The 18,965-nt window shown below is 41.0% G+C and overlaps 1 protein-coding gene across 2 annotated transcripts in view; it reads left to right on the forward strand.

Annotated features, from left to right (window-relative positions):
• The window catches only part of Vps13c (vacuolar protein sorting 13 homolog C), a 152,171-nt gene that overhangs the window by 62,571 nt on the left and 70,635 nt on the right, over window positions 1–18,965 (forward strand). For both annotated transcript variants that reach the window (XM_032910561.1, XM_032910562.1), the window contains 13 exons: window positions 1,449–1,578; window positions 2,869–2,947; window positions 3,576–3,715; window positions 5,851–6,004; window positions 8,553–8,632; window positions 10,157–10,216; window positions 10,697–10,856; window positions 12,113–12,229; window positions 13,549–13,652; window positions 13,836–14,003; window positions 14,459–14,763; window positions 16,524–16,671; window positions 17,210–17,318. In XM_032910561.1, coding sequence (XP_032766452.1) covers window positions 1,449–1,578; window positions 2,869–2,947; window positions 3,576–3,715; window positions 5,851–6,004; window positions 8,553–8,632; window positions 10,157–10,216; window positions 10,697–10,856; window positions 12,113–12,229; window positions 13,549–13,652; window positions 13,836–14,003; window positions 14,459–14,763; window positions 16,524–16,671; window positions 17,210–17,318 — 1,754 coding nt within the window. The remainder of the gene's footprint in view (window positions 1–1,448; window positions 1,579–2,868; window positions 2,948–3,575; window positions 3,716–5,850; window positions 6,005–8,552; window positions 8,633–10,156; window positions 10,217–10,696; window positions 10,857–12,112; window positions 12,230–13,548; window positions 13,653–13,835; window positions 14,004–14,458; window positions 14,764–16,523; window positions 16,672–17,209; window positions 17,319–18,965) is intronic.

The raw sequence follows: 18,965 nt of genomic DNA on the forward strand, positions 1-18,965 counted from the left end.
TATCACTTCCTCCCAACCCCCTGCCCTTATGATGGTGCTCCCCCCACTTCTACTTCTGCTTCAGTGCCCTAGCATTCTCCTATCCTGGGTCATCAAGCCTCCACAGGACCAAAGGGCTCCCCTCCCAGTGATGGCAGATAAGTCAGTCCTCTGCTACTTTTCTTTTTTCTAGTAGAGACAGTACTAAGAGTTTGACTTAAATAAATTGTATTGAATGCCAGGAGCCTATTTAAGAATTAGGTGTCTGCCAGCTTGAGCTGGTCACAGTTTAGCCAGGTAGCCAGAGAGTAAGCTGAAGAAGCTTGTGAGAGCTGTGGTCAAGACAGCGATGAGAAAGACAGGAGGTGGCCATGTTGTATAAGACAGACAATTAACCAGTGGCCAGAAGGCAGATGAGCCTGAAGGCACAGGGTGGTGGAAGCAGATTAGACCCTCAGAGCAGAACGTGACCTCAGGGAGCTTGCATTGCAATCTGAAGGGACAGGAAATAAGAGCACACGTCACATGTCAGGCGCTGCCCAGTGCTCTGGATAAGCAGAGCAGGGCAAGGCAAGGCGGTAAAGAGCGATGACGCAGACACTTGATAGTAATAGAAAGAAATCTTTGATGCTAAGAAGTAAAATATATATTGTGGTTTTGGCTTTTAATAGTAAGAAATTGTGTTCAATAGAACTTTCATAATTCATTAATGAACTTCAGGCTGTCTGTGGTGCCCTCCCCAAATCACAACCTCTGGGAGGCAGAAAGTCTGAGAGGAGAGGCCAGCCTGATTTCATAGCAAGTTCCAGGCCACATGGGACTACATAGTGAGACCTTGTTTTTAAAAAAGTTAATTTCAAAAACATTTGCTGCAGTGGTTCTCAGTCTTCCTAATGCTGTGATTCTTTAATACAGTTCCTTAGGTAGTGCTGATTCCCAGATATAAATTTATTTTTCTTGCTACTTTGTAACTTCAGCTTTGCTACCATTATGAATTGTAATGCAAATATCTGTACTTACTGATTGGCTTAGGCAGACCCTGTGAAAGGATCCCTAGATCCCCCATAGGGGTCATGATCCATAGGTTGACAACCACTGGTTTGTTTAAGAAAGTTACATTTTGGGGCTGGGGAGATGGCTCAGCAGTTAAGAGCACTGGCTCCTCTTCCAGAGATCCTGAGTTCAGTTCCCAGCAACCACATGATGGCTACAACCATCTGTAATGGAATCTGCTGCCCTCTTCTGGTGTGTCTGAAAACAGGTACAGTGTACTCACATACATAAAATAAATGAATAAATCTTAAAAAAAAAGTTATGTTTTAGAAGGTCTGGAAAATTGGTTCATAGAGAACTTTCCCTTCTTAAGAGTGCTGTCTAAGTTGAGATGGAAACATGGACGGCTAACCGTTGACTTCACCCTGTCATTCCCTTCCCCTCCCTGAGACCTCACTGTCAAATTGCATTCTTAGATTTAAAGTGTCAGGAGGGCTGCCTCTGATGCATGTGAGGATTTCTGACCAGAAGATAAGAGATGCGCTGTGTTTGATTAACAGTATACCCTTGCCACAGAAGTCATCCACGAAATCTCCAGAGAGACAGGTGAGTGTGTGACTGTGGAGGAAATGCCAAGTCGATATCTAGAAAACAACACTTTCTGAGTAGTGGTGATTGTTTGAGGACAGGCTTTCTAACCACCAGGATGGGGCCTGGTTTCATGGTGCAGAGACAGTCACATCTCTGATTTCAAGGCCAGCCTGCTCTCTCTACACAGCAAGTTGCAGCCCAGGTAGGGCTACATAGTGAGATGCTGTCTCTAAACAAACAAAACTAGAAAGCAACAGACATGAAAGGAATATGTCCACGTTTGTGTTGGGGTTCAAGTCACCCACAAACCACACACATACTGATCTTAGTCAGACAGAGATGGTTTATTGAATGCACACCCTAAGACTGAGCAGTCGATCAGGGCCATAGCTCAGAATTTGGGGGCTGAGGCTACAACCTTGAAAATCTTTCTCTACAGCTTATAAAGCTAAAGCTGCTAAAACCACAGTTAGCTCATACGCAAGTGCAGGAAGTGCTGCCCAGTGGTCGGCTCTGACTCAAGTCATTTTAGACTTAGTAGTTCATATTGACCTTTAATTTGATGGGTCCTACATAAAGCTTTGTGGAATCTAAGATTAGCAAACCCCAGATAGGATATAACAGGGTGTGTGCCAGCATGACCTTGCTCAGAGTCAAGTTGTTCTTCTGTTGTCAATGACTGGCGGGCATATTACAGCAACAAAAGGAAAGAGCTGGCAAGCGTGGGACAACATGACTACAGCTATGCAGGGGCAGGGGTAGGTGGGCCCAACAATTTGTAAACTGTACCTTATATAGAACTAGAAATACAAAGCTTTAAAATAAATTTGAAAATAAACTTTCAAGTTGAGATTGTCCTTTTTTAGTGAGTCTTAAATGTTCTAGATCACTTTACTAATCTTTATAGCTTATTTAATCCAAAATAAATATTGGATTTCTACTTGCTTAGAAAAGAAGTTCGAGAAAGCTAATGATGCCATTTTCAAGGGCCCTATGATAAATGTGTATTTTTATATTGTTATCCACAATAACTAAGTGATACAGGAGGATACAGACCTATCCCTTGATTTGTGCATAATTATATCTTTATAAATGTGGGGAGTAATTTTGATAATTTGCAGGTTCCAGCTGACCGTTATGTGGTTGTTTTAGCTTTTTGAAGATTTGGCTATGATGTTTGTAGAGATATTTTTCTTTAGATCTTCCTTTATCTTACCTTCTATGTTTTCAGTATATACAGGTGTCACCTGTGTTGTTTAATCCTTCTTATCAGCATGTATTAAAAATATTTGCATTCTTTGCTAGGTAGCCTCGATTCCTGTTCTTTCAGGTGGGACGAAAGTTCTTCTTGGGACTTCACTGTTGCTAGATGGAGTGGAATCAGGTGAAGATTGGAACGTGCTATTTCTCTGTGACACTAAGCCTACAGGTTGTTACGTAGTGAGGTAGTGAGGGTGTTTATGGAGAGTAAGGAGGCTCAAGAACGCCGCTCTAGCTGTGCTGCCAACAAACACTGACCTCAGGGCGTTTTATTCGTTGATGCTCACATCTCACAGTTGGATAAATGAAGAGTTGTTCATTGTTGTTGTTGTTTTTTGTTTGTTTTTTCAAAGGGCAGTAGTGGGACTCAACAGTGTTTTCCAAAGATTCATTTAAGTTATTATATTTCTCTGTACTACTTTTCTCTAACCAGGGCTAAGTGATGCCTTACAATTTCAGATCAAAATATAGAATGTCAACATGGTAGACACAAGATGAATCTAACAAGTTAAGGCCTGGCCAGTCTGGTGTCCATTGTAGTGGTCACACCTTGATAATAATAGATGATGCTCAGTAAATATTTTACTGGACATTGAGCGAATAAACTAAAGTGAAAAATAAGTTTGGTTTAAGTTTAGTGTCTGAATGTGGAAGTTCTAGGCATGGATGGAGTTTACTGTTAGATCTAGGCTCAGTGTCTGTGTGGGTTCTCAGTGGTGGCTGTCGGGTTAACATGTGTCTCTGTCCCTTAGAGTCTGATGATGAGTACTTTGATGCTGAGGACGGAGACTCGCAGGCCACTAGACCTGTCAAAGCCTCAGAACTGAGAAAAGCTGCTGAGGTTCCCAATGAGGAGCTGGTTACTCTCTTGCTCAAGTTTGAGGTTAAAGAGGTATGTGTCTCTGTTCATGGGCATGGTTTTTGTCCGTCTTCTGTACTGGGAGCTGACCTCAGCTTCAAGTACATTAAAAACGTGTGTTCTAGTTTCTACTAGCTGATACATGTGAGTTACACCATTGTACACATAGTTTCAAATCCATGGAAATCATTTTTAAAAATGGTTTAAGGGGGAATCAGTGTGTGTAATCTATTCTGGAAAAACTCAGGTCTTAATTAGGATTTCTGCATAAGATTTCTGTTTTTATGTATGAATGTATATATTGCCCCCCTCCCCCAGCTCTTTTCATTTTTTTAAAGCTAGACTTGGGCTGTGGATTCCAGGCTGGCCTTGAACTCACTATCTCACTCTGTAGCCTTGGCACTCTTTGAATGTGGGGCATTCCTCCTACTTTACCCTCCTGAGTTCTGAGGTTGTATTATAGGTCTGTGTGTCACATGCAGGGTAACTTCCCCTTGAGCTGAATAGTGTTGGTCATCGTCATGCATGTCTACTGTAAACTTCTAAACTTTTTCTTCTTCTTCTTTTTTTTTTTTTTTACTTTAAAAAATATAGATGGCTTAGTCAGGGCTCCTGTATAAGAGAAGGGTTAGTTTTAATTGATAGTTGAAAGCATTTTGTTGATTTTGACATCAGAGCTTCTAAATTCCAATGTGAAGAAAGAAGTCATGTAGAAAGCCAAGCATGATAGTGTAGGCCTGTATTTCTAGTTATCAAGAAAGCTGAGACAAGAGGATTACAACTTTAGTTTCTGCGGGAGATACAGGGAATCCTGGTCAACATAACAAGACCCTGTTTCAAAATAGCAAACAAAGCAAAAGAAAACAAACCCCAAAAAGGGGGCGGGATTGACTGGAGACAGAGCTGGGGACATCTTGCTTACAACTTGTGAGGCTCAAACTTCAGTCCTGAGGACTTTCTAAGGAGTAGACACACAGGAAAAGAAAACCGGATGAGAAGGTCACAGCATATTTGGGGTATTAGGAGATCTCTGTGCCAGGCATATGATTCCTTTTAGCCGCCAGTGTACATTTGCTCTGTAAATGACAGCGCTCATCTCCACGGTGGTGGGATTGCACCTTTCTGTCTCCACTTTGCCTTTCTATGTTCTAAATTCCTATAATAATTTTCATTACCTTGACGATAAAGTACAAAACAATACAGAGGTGTTCATGGTTGACTTTGATATTCTCGAATGACAGCCTTTCCTAAATCATGTCAGATCTGATAAATCGTAGTCTTCCTGGTATTTTCTTGGTCTGTCTCCTACCCTTGGCCTTTGGCTTGTCTCTTTTTTTTCACACTTTGACTGGCAATACCAGGAGAGCCCTCGAGCCCTGTCTTCAAAGCTTCAGGGTGGTTGTTCTTCTCTTCAGCTGCAGCTGTGCTACCTCAGCCGTCATCATTTGTAGAAGTTAGGCCCAATTCTTCCTCCCTTTCCCATGCTCCCAGAAATAAGACTCAGACTCAAAATATATTTACGAATACCTTGGCCACATCGCTAGGCTCTACTCTGACTAGATCGTAATTAAGACAATCCCGTGATTTTAACCTGTCTCTAAGTGGCTGGCTAATTGTGTTCAGGTACCATGCATTCGTCCCTTCACATCCTCCCAGACAAGTCTTCTGCTGGTCTCCATCCCAGAGTTCTCGTCTGCCTCCTGGATGTCTCACCTTTACCTCATGCCTAAGCCATAGGCTTTACAATGGACAGGCAATGCATTCATATAGTACACAGGATATTCTCCTGACATCATTTCTTATATGTCTTTTAAAAATTGCCACACATATTTTAATCTTTTTATTGGCTGATTATTTTTGGCTATCATTTCCAAATTCAATTTAAATACTGTGGGAATGAACATTCTTACTTTTTGCTAGTATCAGAAGAATCTATCAGTTTTTTTTTTTTAATTAAAAATATGGTAAGAATCCAATCCTTATTTGCATGTGATTTAAGTCTTGATCCTAGAGTTTGAGGGTAACCCTAGTCTTTGCGTCTGGTGTGAGGATGGGATTAGAGTCTTCCCTCTTGCAGTGTCCTGCAAGTGTGGGAAAGGACTTTGCTTCTGTCATTTTATGACTTTGACTTACCAACAACCTTCCCCTGCCCCGTGGATTACTTTTAGGTGGTTTTGGAACTCACTAAACAACAGAAAGAAGAGGAGACAATTCTAGTATTTAATGTCACTCAGTTAGGAACAGAAGCAACAATGAGGACATTTGACCTGACTTCGGTGTCCTATTTGAGGAAAATCAGCTTGGATTACCATGAAATTAAAGGTAACGGCCATGAAAATAGAAACAACTGTTAGCAAAAATTGTGCCCTTGTGTGTCTGGAGTGGTCTCATTTACAATGAAATATTTGCATTTCGTTATGATGGGTACAGTAAACACAGTGCAGTAAATACTCTATGAAGACTAAACTCTCGAACACTGGCCATTAGGCATCCATGTTACTGTCTTCAGTTCACATGTAGCTAATCTACACATGGCTGTGAGGCATCTGTCTTGCCATCTTCAGTTCACATGTCACTATATGCAGGTTGATCGTTCATCCAGGTTCAAACAACTCTATGGGACAGAGTCCTGCCTGAGACATTGAAGCCTGGGTCAGGGGTCTGGCAGCCTCAGCCACTATGGTTCATGTCCTCGGAAAGTCCACTGACATTGGGGAGCATCATTTCCATTTCACAGGCAGAGAATGGCTAAGGAACCCAAAACGTGCTCTCACCCTCTGTCTTGTTCATGATGGGTTTTAGAGTTCAAACCTGGTCTTAGAATACTGAAGGGTTTTCTGTTAGAGCCTTCCTAATGCTGCAGTCCTTTAATAGAGTTCCTTATGTTGTCATGACCCCCAATCATAAAATGCTTTTGTTGCTACTTCGTAACTGGTAGTTTTGCTATGGTTATGAATTGCATGTAATATCTGTGTTTTTTGATGGTTTGGGGTGACCGCTGCGAAGAGAGTTGTAGCCCACAGGCTGAGAACCACTGTGGTAGAGTCTTTGCACAGCAGGGAAACAGTGTGATAGAAATGAAAAGTTCGGAAGATGCAAAGGCCACGCTCTTGTTAATTCTATAGTTCATCATTTTACTGTATTTCTTATGAGCGCAGATATTTGAGGCATGGATGAGTGAAATAGTCTGCAGCATTAAAATTCCTCCAAAGATTGCCTAATGCTTTAGTCAAATATTAAGACATTTTATGATTTTTAGAAAAAGTTGAAACCAAAATAAACACCAATTATGTGTTGGTAATTTTTTTAGGTAATAGATTATGATAGAATTTATATTATAGACATTAGTAGTGAGTATAAACAATAAACTATCTAGACTGTTTATTTCTTTGTGTCAGCTAAGACTGGAGAGGGGCCTGGTGAGATAGCTCAGCCATTGAGAGTGCCTGGGTTTGATTCTCAGCGTCCACATGGCAGCTTACAACTGTCTGTGACTCCTGGTCCAGGAGATCTAACCCTTCTTCTGAATTCCTAGGGCACCAGGCACACACACACAGTGTTTTATATACATGAAAATAAAACACTCACACATATAAATCTAAAAAAAAAATTATACAAGGCAAAGATTAGGGGTGGAGTGGCTTTCTAGCTGTCAGTATTTACAGACAATGAAGAGAGAGCCATGGGCGTGATTCAGCCAGCTCTCCCTACACAGATTTGGGAGCCATTTCCTCTGTGTGTCTACACAGGATGTAGTTTTGAGCTCAAAGGAGATGTTTGTTTAGTCTTTGAAACCAAGTCTTACTCTGTTGCCCACGCTGGCCTCAAACTCACCATAGACCCCAGGTGGGTCTATACTATAAGGATCCCTCTTCTGTCTCCCAAGGGCTGGGATTACAGCTGTAAATCTCCAAAGCCTATTCAAAAGAAACTGAATTGTCATCCTCTCTTTCCAAAAAAAAAAAAAAAAAAAAAAAAAAAAAGTTTCTATATTCTTCCCCACAACCCCAGGTCTAAGCAAAGGCATTGTTTTAAATTATTTGAGTTTATTAAGTGGCTTAGGGTTTCTATTCCAGCATAAAACATCATGACCAAGAAGCAAGTTGGGGAGGAAAGGGTTTATTCAGCTTACACTTCCACATTGCTGTTCATCACCAAAAGATGTCAGGACAGAATTCACACAGGGCAGGAGGCAGGAGCTAATGCATAGGCCATGGAGGGATGTTTCTTATGGCTTGCTTCCCCTAGCTTGTTCAACTTGCTTTCTTATAGAACCCAGGACTACCAGCCCAGGGATGGCTCCACCCACAATGGGCTGGGCCCTCCCCCCTTGATCACTAATTGAGAAAATGCCTTACAGCTGTTATCTCATGGAGGAGGCATTTCCTCAAGGGAGGCACATTTCTCTGTGATAACTCTAGCGTGTGTCAAGTTGACACACAAAACCAGCCAGTACAGTAAGTATAAATAAAATATTTTAAAATGGTTTAAGAATCTACTAGAGATTATCCCAGTCTTGTCTCCATTTTGTAGTTGAGAAAGTTAAATAGCTGTGGGTTAAGGTCAGAGATGATTTAGAATTCACATTTCCAGATTCATTCTGCTGCCTATAAATACACAGGCATCCTTAAGAATATTTTAAGTTTTGACTTTGATTATGGTATGAAAGCAAGTGAAAGGTGAAGGGTTCTAAGTAATCTGGGAATCTAAGGTCAGCGTTTCAGCTGCCGTATGTCCTCACCAGTAATGTCGTTACTTCATAGCCATGACAATGTACACAGATTTTTTTTTTTAAAGCACCACTAGACAAAGACATGTAGAGCCCTCTAAAATTTCATAAAAGCCACTTATTTGCATTTCTCTCTTTTAGGATCCAGAAAGAAGCCAATTCACTTGGTCAGCTCTTCAGACAGACCTGGACTAGATCTTTTAAAAGTGGAGTACATTAAGGTGAGGGCCACAGGAAGATGACACAGCTGTCTGAACGCCACACTGTACCCTGGAGAGAGAATGACTGTGTAAGGAGTAGATCTCGGCAGAGTCACTTGCTCTTAGCCTTCTGCTTTCGTTGAGAGCAGGGATATTACGAAGCTGTGGACTGCTAACCCAGAGGCAGAACCCAGTGCTCTTCCGTTTCTGGGTCATGCTCGTACACTACACTCCCGGTGAAAGCAGGTGGCAGTTAGTTGAGTTACTACATTAAAAAAGGAAAGTGGAATTAGATTGAGTTGAGAGAGATCTGCCAGGACTGGGGAGGAACTGACAGTGAACGGGACAGAAGGAATTGGTGCTGTTCACCTTTGTTCTAGTGATCCCTGACTCTTTGTTCTGTCTGCAAGGGTTATGGAATGTCTCTGCTGATGGACACTTGGATTGAAGTAGAAGTTGCTTTTCCCAGTGATTTTAAGTTAGAAGAGAGAGATGTCCAAACAAACATCTAAGGAAAAGCACAGAGCAGAATGGTTGTGGAGAGGTTGGCAAAGTAGCCAGGGCAGAAAGCTGCTCATGGGAGGCAGTCTTCAGAGTTCGCCTTTTCTCTTTGTTCCAAAGGACAGAACTTAGTCCAGGGAGTGGTTATGATGAGAGATAAGTTTTTTGACTTAGAACAAAGACCCCACACAGCGGAGCTTGGATTTGTGAAAGACTGGTGCTTTTCTCACCATAGATTGAGCTGAGCTTTGTAGAGTGGTACTAGCATCAGATGGTGGGCGGGTGAGGGGATCCTTACATGTTCTCTCCTCGTCTTTATCTTTTTAATTCCCTGAGGGAATTCATGTTCCTCCATGCTTAATAAGAACACTTGGCGCTGTTATGAAAAATAGAGCGTGTGTATTTTTAAAATAAGACATGATATAAGGTTGTCTTCGTGACCTACGCTGTGATCAGACACCACAGCTCAGGCGACTTAGAAAGAAAACACTTAATTTGGGGCTCACAATTCTCAAGGCTTGAATGCATGACCATCATGGCTGAGAGCTGGGCAGTAGGAAGGCAGGCATGGTGCAGGAGCGTTAGCTAGGAGCTTATATCCTCATCTGTAAATAGGAAGCACAGAGCTAACTGAGAATGGTGTGGTATTTGAAACCTCAAAGCCTACTCTCAGTGACACATTTCCTTCACAGGGCCACACCTTCTAATTCTTTCCCAAAAGTTCCACCAACTGGGGATGAAGCATTCAAATATGTGAGCCTTTGGGGCAGTTGTCATTCAAACCACCACAGTGTGTGTTCTCTCTCCCCCACCTTCTCCCTCCCTTCCCACTTCCCCCCTTCTCTTTCTCCATCTCTCTCCACATAAGCATGCCCATGTATGCGTGTACACACACACACACACACACACACACACACACACACACACACACACACACACAGAGAGACAGAGAGACAGAGAGAGAGAGACAGAGAGACAGAGAGACAGAGATTATAAAAATGTACTTTGCTCTTAATTCCTTCTTTGGAACTTTTACTTTTTCAGGTTGATAGGAATGGGCCTAGTTTTCAAACAACTTTCGAAAAAACTGAACAAACTGTTAAGGTAAGAAGTTTTACTAAAGCAATGTATCTTACTTGAAAATAACCCGCTCACTTCATACTTGAGCCTGTGTTCATATTTCTGCTCCTTCAGCTTAGAAGCCATGAATACCACGTTTGGAATCACATCTGGATGTGGTAGCCCACTGTGGTTCAGGAGCTTTATACTAAAATTTGGCGTATTCTATAATCACAGTCGCCTGTTGAAGATCCAGGAAGCCAGTTACATGTTGACTGTGCAGATGGACGGGAGGCAGTTATTGGCTCTGTGACCATTTTGTTTGGGAATGGAGTAGTTAGTTACTCTGATGCACTCCTGTGTCCTTGAGTGTGTAGGTGTCATTTGCTGTCTCTATATTCCTACATCAGGGTGTCATGGGCTTTTCTCTTTCTCTCTTTCCCTTTCCTGTCTTGGAGGCAGCCTTTGCTGAGACCACAGATGGCAACTGGAAAAGAACTAATTTTCTTTGTAAAACACTTTCAGGTGGCCTTTTCATCTTTGAATCTGTTGCTACAAACACAAGCTCTTCTGTCTTCTCTTAACTACCTGACAACTGTCATCCCATCAGACAGTCAGAACGCGGGTGTGGCCAAGGAGGTGCAGACCATAACTGAGAAACAAAAGAACTCTCCCCTGCAGAAAGGTATGAGGGTAATCAGTGTTCTCCATGGCAGACACCCAAGAAGATGATATTGAAGGAGCAAAGATTGGTTTTGCTTTTAGTTGCAGAGATGTCAGTCCATGGACACTTGGTTCTGTTTCTTCTGAGCCTGTGTGTTGCCAGGCAGAGCACGATGAAGCTTACGGTAGCGATTGAGGTGTATAGGAGGCAGACAGACAGAGGTGGTCTAAAGATAAGCCACGCCCTGCAAAGACACACCCAGTGCATTACTCCCCTAGTAATGCCGTTAGATTATGAAACTGTTATTGGATTTATCCGTTGGTGAAAGTCAGAACCATAGTATTCCATTCTAGTTCAAAACAGTTTCAGTAAGCAAACAGACAAATCTCTGGTCACTAGGGTTTTACTCAATTGAATCACCTGGTGCATAAAACAGGGGTAGTGGATTCGCAGTGAAATATACTCACAGTTCAGTTCTTGGGAGGCGGAGGCAGGAGGATCATGATTTCCAGGACAGTTTGGGTAGGTGGCATAGAAAGTCCTTGATTCAAAAAAATAAAGCATCACACACACACACACACACACACACACACACACACACACACACAGAGAGAGAGAGAGAGAGAGAGAGAGAAATATAATCAATACTACTGTTTTAAGAAACTTTTTCTTCTTATGGCTGGGGATTGCTTTTGGAGGGTTACTAGAGGAAAACCCATGTGTGTGCTGAGTCCTTCTTCCCATCCTAGTGACTCTGAAAGGACTCTCAGGACAGCCTTTGAGGAAAGAGACCAGAGATGAAGGCAGGGACTATTTGTATTTTTAAAAAATTCTTATTTTATATGTGTTGAGTGTTCTGTCTACATGTATGTATATATACTGCATGTGTGCAGTGCTTATGTAGTTCAGAAGAGGGCGTTGGATCTTTTGGAACTAAGTGATGGATGGTTGTGAGTCACCATATGGGTGCTGGGATCCCAGTTCTTTGATCCATTTCTCTAGCACCCCAAAGACAGCATGTCATTGTTGAGAATCTCTAGAATTTGAATCCAAAAGAACTTAGTTCATGTTCTGATCATATTAATTAAAGCTGTGTGACTTTAGGCACATTACTTTTTTGAATTTTATGTTCTATTTACTTTAGACATTTTGTTTTTGTATGTATGTGGTTTGTATAACACGTAGTTTATATTTTATAAATATTTTATACTCATATAAAGTATATGAGGAAACTTCTGTAGGGTTTAGCTTACTAGAATCCATTGCTTTATTTTTAGTGATGGTGCCCTCTAGAGATAGTGACGTGATTGGCTTCAGGCTGTTCGCCAAACTGAATGCTTTCTGTGTCACGGTCTGTGATGAGAAGAGCAATATTGCTGAAATCAAGATACAAGGTAAAGTGTCACAGCGTTTAGCTGTTGTTTAACGCTAAGCACCCCCCCCCTTCGTTCTCTTTCTCTTTCTGCAGTGTTACACCAAGAGGGCTCTGAACTGAAACAGTTGCAGGGTGTAGCTGAACTGGAAGCTCAGGATCAGATGATGCCCGAATTCTGGCTAGTGTAGTTGTTTCCTTCTTTCCTTTCCAAATTGGGAACACACCTACTACCTATATAAACTTTGTTCACAAAACTTTAGTGGCCTTCCTCTCAGGCAGGGCATTTTCTGCTGTGGTGAACACCAGGACCAACCAAAGCCTGGGGAGGGGAGGGTGGATTTCAGTTTATACTTCCACATCAGTCCATCATCTCAGAAATGCAGGACAGGAACTGGGAAGCAGGAACTGAAGCAGAAACCATAGAAGAATACTGTGTACTGTGGCCCTCATGGCTCCCCCAGCCTGCTTTCTTTTGCAACCCAGGAGCACTGTTCTAGGCACCACACACCGTGGGCTGTACACACCAATCTCTAATTAAGGCAGTGCACCACAGACGTACCTACAGGCTAGTCTTACAGACACGCTTTCTGACTTGAGAGTCCCTCTTCTCAAGTGGTGCTAGCTCATGTCAAACTGACATAAAACGAGCCAACACAGTCTTCACATAGATGACTTAATGTCTGTAAGGTATAAAAATGCATTTTATGCTTACTTATCCTGAAGTGGTTTCTTGGCACTGGATTTCTTCCCAGGGAACTGAAATTTTATGTAATTATATTATATTTTATTGTTTTTTGTATTTTGCCACTTTATTAAATAAATAATAGGATATCAAGATAATAAGAATCTTTTCAGTATCATAGGAAAATGATATTTATGTATTTTTCTGTTTCTTCTACTTTTTGAGGGTTTCATACACGCATCCTAGGAGCGACGGTCATACCTACCACCATTTTCCCACTGGAGCTCTCTCAGGTCCTCCCCACATGACCTCTCCACTTCATGGCTCTACATTACTCTGAGTTACCCACTAAGTCCCACTAGTGCTGCCTGAGTGTGCGTGGATGTGCGGCTGCCCTTGGGAGCATGGGCGACCTGCCAGCGGTCACACTCCCAAAGAACAATGGTTCTTTCTCACCAATCTGCTGCCAGCTGTTCCTTAGTAAGGGTAGGGCTTATATAGTTCAATTTTAACCAAAATATAAGCTTGCTATTTAGAAAACTAAAAATACTTAACAGGAATTTTACTAATGTGAGTTTAGACATTCTGTATACCCACAAATCTAGTGAAATATTTATGTTATATTTGTAAAAATTATAATAATTCATTTTTTTCAGGCCTCGATTCTTCCCTTTCTCTTCAGTCAAAGAAGCAGTCACTTTTTGCCAGACTGGAAAACATTATTGTCACAGATGTTGACCCAAAAACAGTTCATAAGAAAGTACGTGACACGGATGCATAGTTACTAGTTTTTACTATTACATAGAAACTTTATTTTAAAATATGTTATTTTAAAAAATTAAATGCATTTCTATGAAGATTATAATTTCAGGCCTTTTCTGACTAGGGCTTTGTTTTGTGATTACTTTTTGGGCAGAGTACATTCACATTTCTGGTTTTTCAGGCTGTATCCATAGTTGGAAATGAAGTTTTTCGCTTTAACCTGGATTTGTATCCGGATGCTACTGAAGGGGATTCCTACACTGACATGTCCACTGTGGATGGCGTGGTGGCACTGCATGTCGGCTGTATTCAAATTGTCTACCTTCATAAATTCCTTATGTCACTGCTGGTAAAGTCACTGTTTATATGTCCACATTTCCCGGAGAAGCCAAGGGCTGTGATTGCATATGTTGTAAACTCTGGGTTTTAGGTGGTGGATGTTTTGATTGCGCCTGGTATTTATGTAGGAAAGTTGTAGCCAGAAGCCCTCTCTAACTCTTGAAATGCAAATCATTGAATGGTTTTTGTCTGTGGTTGAAATTAGTTTTCTAGAACACACAGAAGCCAACTGTCTGAGTGCCAGAGTGTTGAAAATGTGCTCACCCCTACACTGCTCAGTGAGGGATCACTACTGAAAGCTGGGCAGTGTGACTGAGGATGGCCTTCCTCAGCTCCTTCTGTTCACTAGGAGAATAGGGATCAACTCTAAGGACCCTGGGAGGAAATTGCATGTGTGTTAGCAGAAGGTAGGCTGATTCACAGATGTCCCTGCTTCTGAACGTCCTTTCTACATATCATCCACAGAGCTTCCTGAACAATTTCCAGGTGGCCAAAGAGGCGCTGAGTGCTGCCACGGCCCAGGCTGCGGAAAAGGCGGCCACAAGCGTGAAGGATCTTGCCCAGAGGAGCTTCCGCGTTTCTGTCGATATTGATTTGAAAGCACCAGTCATTGTCATTCCACAGTCCTCTCTCTCCACCAATGCTGTTGTGGTAGATCTTGGGCTCATTAGAGTTCACAATCAGTTCAGTCTGGTGTCTGGAGAAGATGCTGTTAATCCTCCAGTGATCGACAAAATGGAGGTGCAGCTCACAAAACTGAAACTCTCTAGGTATGTATGTTCGGAGCTGTGCTAAGAAGCGTGTACTAATTTCTCATGGTATTTTTATAACAGTTTCTTTAATAAAGAACCATTTTCTGATGTAAAAAGTTACAAAGAACTCTAATTTCTGATCAGCTGGAGTGCATGTGTGTATACACATCCTTCATGTAGAGCTACCAATTTGTTTAATTTTTTTTCCTTACATTTCCTAACCATTGAGAATAGAAATCTTAGCCAGGTATAGGGATGCACACCTTTAGTTCCGGCACTTGGGAGATAGGAATAGGCAGATGTCTGGGAGTTTGATCTGTCCCTCTCTCCACCCCTGGAATCACACGTGGCGTTTATTTGGGCCCTCTGCTCTTGAGGTGGTTTCTACAGTAGTAGTAGATCTTTACTTGTAATAGCAGTTCGGCCATGCTGAAGGAGAGCCTGGTGACTCCTGACTTTAGTGAGCTTACACATTTTGGTAGCTGTGTAATACTGTGTTCTCAGTACTCATGTGAGGACACAAAAAGATTTAAAAATGATTTTCATCTCACCAAAGGCAATTTAATTATTCAAAATAAAAAAGTTATAGGTGGAGAAGAGAACCCCGTAGGAGCTTTCTGAAATGCCTCAGTGACAGACATGCTTTCTGATTCCTCATTTCCTGTGCTGTGCTCCTTCCCTGTGGTGTCTTTAAGTCTCAGTACCAGCAGATACACTGCTGCCCTCTGCCTAACCACAAGCATGCACTTGGAGGAAGGCCCTGTCAGTGACGGGGTCATTTTGAGGCTGCCACTGTGATTGTCATCAGCCTAGGTCAGTCCTTCTGCATGGCTCAATGCAGCCAAGACATGCATGTGACATGGATGAGTTGGCTTCGAGCATAAGATGCCACTTTTTTTTATGGTGAATTTTTCTTACAAGTAGGAAGAGGAGAGTCTAGAATTGTAGATAGTATAGTCAATGGGGAAACAGCCAATGGAGTCATTTATCATCTCGTCATTTATCATCACTCTACATAACGGCCTGAACACTATACACTCAATGAGTAGACTTGTCTGGGTGTTGTGTGTCTGCTGGGTAATCTGGGAGGTGTGGCTATACCACTTTCTCCACAAACGCGGGAGTAAATGTACAGCAGAATGACTTTGTGACAGGTGCTTGGTCCCCAGGCAGTAGGACCTTTTCTGCTTCATCATTTTAGCAGAACACTCAGGTAGATGTGGCCCATTGTTGACTGAAGGATTGTAATGTGACACAAACTATGCTATTCCTAGAGTGATGAATTTGACAATTTCTTGTCTATCTGCAGCATTATGAATTTAAAGCAAACACAAAATCAAAACAACCTTTAGGTCAGTTCTTCTCCTTTCTACAGTTTTAAGAAAAAAGTCTTTTTTAAATTTTTTTTTAAAGCCAGGCATGGTGGTATATGCCTTTAAATCCAGCACTCAGGAGGCAGAAGCAGGCAGATCTCTGAGTTTGAGGCCAGCCTGGTCTGTAAAGGGAGTTCCAGTATAGCCAGGGCTACACAAAGAAACTCTTATCTTGAAATAAAACAAAGCAAAACATTTTCTTAATTGTTCAGTCACACATTGTAATCTGTCTCTGCTCATGGATTTATAGGTTAATTATTATCTCAACTTTGAAACCCCTCGAGCTACACTGTTATAAATTAATATCTAGAGCGTCAGGTGACACTTGATACTCTACTTGATACTTGATGATATAGTTCATGGCCCTCTGTGACAGCCTTATACTTTCTCTCTCCTCTTTACTAGGACAGCAATCCAGTCGGGCGCCTCACATCCTGATATTCAGCTGTTGCACCCAATTAACTTGGAGTTTTGTGTTAATCGGAATCTAGCTGCAAATTGGTACCATAAGGTGCCTGTTATAGAAATTAAAGGGCGTCTTGATTCGATGAATGTAAGTACATGCATGGAAAGAACTTTCACATTTCGTCCCTGAAAGCTTTCTCATATTCACAAGGAAAGTGCAGATTATTTACTGAATAGAAAAAGAAATGTTTCCAGTATTTAATCTTCAGTTAAGTATTATTAATTTTAAATCTGTTATGCACCCAATGCAGAAATCTGTGTACAAATTACTTATTGTTACAGTGTCTCTCATAATGTGTATTATTTACACGTTTGCTTTTAAGGAGATGGAAGTGTGCCTCAGGCAACTATTGTATTCTTTAAAGAGTGATAGTTGTTACTTAAAAAACGGTTTAGATTTCTTTAAGTACAATTAACTTTAAGAAAAACCAGCCAATAGGACAAACATTGATTTGTAAATATTATTTGTAAGTTTTAACATTTTATTTAAAATTGCAGAAGTAAACGTGAAGAAGTAGTAAAATCCTCAGGTGCTGATGTTAAGATTATTCTGTTTTATTACTGAGAATCTGTTTTCTATATTGCAGTTCTTTCATTTTAAGATGAATTTTTTGTTTATTTCACAGGTTAGTCTAAATCAAGAGGATCTCAATCTTTTGTTTAGAATACTGGCAGAAAATCTTGGCGAGGCCACTGAAGACATTGATAAAGGGAAACCTAGAATACAAGAGATAGGTGAGAGACCAATGTGGTGACGTATGCACACGTGTCACTCTATAGTTCGAATCCTGACGTATGAGTCTTTCTGTAGTTCAGTACACACCAAATCTTGACATATGTGTCTTTATCTTGACATATGTGTCTTTCTGAAGTTCAGCAGACACTGAATCTTGTTTTCAGGTTTAAAAATGGTTCTGTTTTTGTTTTGTTTTGTTTGTTTGTTTTGCCACAGTAGGGATTGAACCAGGGTCTTGGCCAGTGCTGTGGTGCACACCGTAATATTGAGCTACATCTCCAGCCTGAGACACAATAAACATGTAGTGAACAAATACATATTTACAAATTGTGATTTGTTTTACCAAAAAAATAATAAGATGTTGTTGAATGCAAGCATGACGGAAGCTTATTGTCTCTGTGTAGCTAAGCAGACAGGTAACATTCAGCCTGTTTCCAAGACGCTTGCACTGGGAAGTCATTAGGAAGTTGTGGCCATTAGCCAGTGCTGGATCTCTGTAAAAAGTCTTAATTTGTATATTAAAAAAAAAGCAGAATGCTAGGCTGTGGCATCATAATCAATATGATATTTAAATGAGACAGGTGTAAAGTATAAGAATTTAAATTATTAATATTTATCACTCTCCAAAGATAGTAAATATAGTACATTAAAATAAAAACAGCATACAGTTTAAATTATTAGTTATGGGCTTTTTGCTTAAAAGTTATTACTATTTAAAGCCACCATATATATATATTATGCATGAATAATGTACACATGTGTATACTCACATAACAAATACATTATGCACACAGGATGCACCCTTGTTCTTTTCAATCAAGTGGTGGCACCTGTGTGTGTGCCCGCTGCCCTTTGCTGGTGTTTTCCTGGAGTTGTATATATTTCATGCCCATTTTTGTGCTGGCTGTGTCCTGACCCCCCTCAGTGCTTTTAATGAAGTATCATCATTTTTAGCAAGCTTCTGTAGACAGCTATTCAGTAAGTTCTTCACTCTTACCCATGTTGCACTGAAATGTCTCTTGTTAGCTACTTTGCGTGTTCATCTGTCATGTCTCATCAGTGAGAGGGTATATAATCTTTATTAATGTATCTAATGAAGAGTTAAGTAAATACAGATTGCAATAAATTACCTTGACATTTAAAACTTAATTGAGAATTTCATACATGGATATAATATGTTCTGGTTAATTTAAAATTTTATAGTTTTAGAGGAACTTGGACTTTGTACCCTGTCATGCTGTTTTCTGTATCTTTCTAACAGTTTTATCAATTTTCTGAAACTTTTGCCCATTGGCTGAGTGGGCAAAATTTACTATACTGAAATGAAAATTACTCTATTTTCACTTTTTTCTTGTGTACAAGTCTAAGCATGTACCTCCAACTGTTCACCTCAGAATCCCCGCATACTCACTATGAGCAACACAGAGCTGGTTCCTCAGCCCTGCTCTCCCTGTCTCCTGCTGCTAGAACAGACCTTGCCCGCCCCAGTCCCTGCCCCACTCAGAGCTCACTCTGACCTGGGATACTTAGTGCTTAGTCTTACTTTTCTTTCTTTCTTTTTATTGGATATTTTTTACTTACATTTCATAGTTTCCTGTCCATAAACCCCCTAACCTCCTCCCCTTGCTTCTATGAGGGTGTTTCCC

The sequence above is a fragment of the Rattus rattus genome, chromosome 8 (genome assembly GCF_011064425.1).
Source record: "Rattus rattus isolate New Zealand chromosome 8, Rrattus_CSIRO_v1, whole genome shotgun sequence".
In the NCBI taxonomy this organism is placed as follows: domain Eukaryota; kingdom Metazoa; phylum Chordata; class Mammalia; order Rodentia; family Muridae; genus Rattus; species Rattus rattus.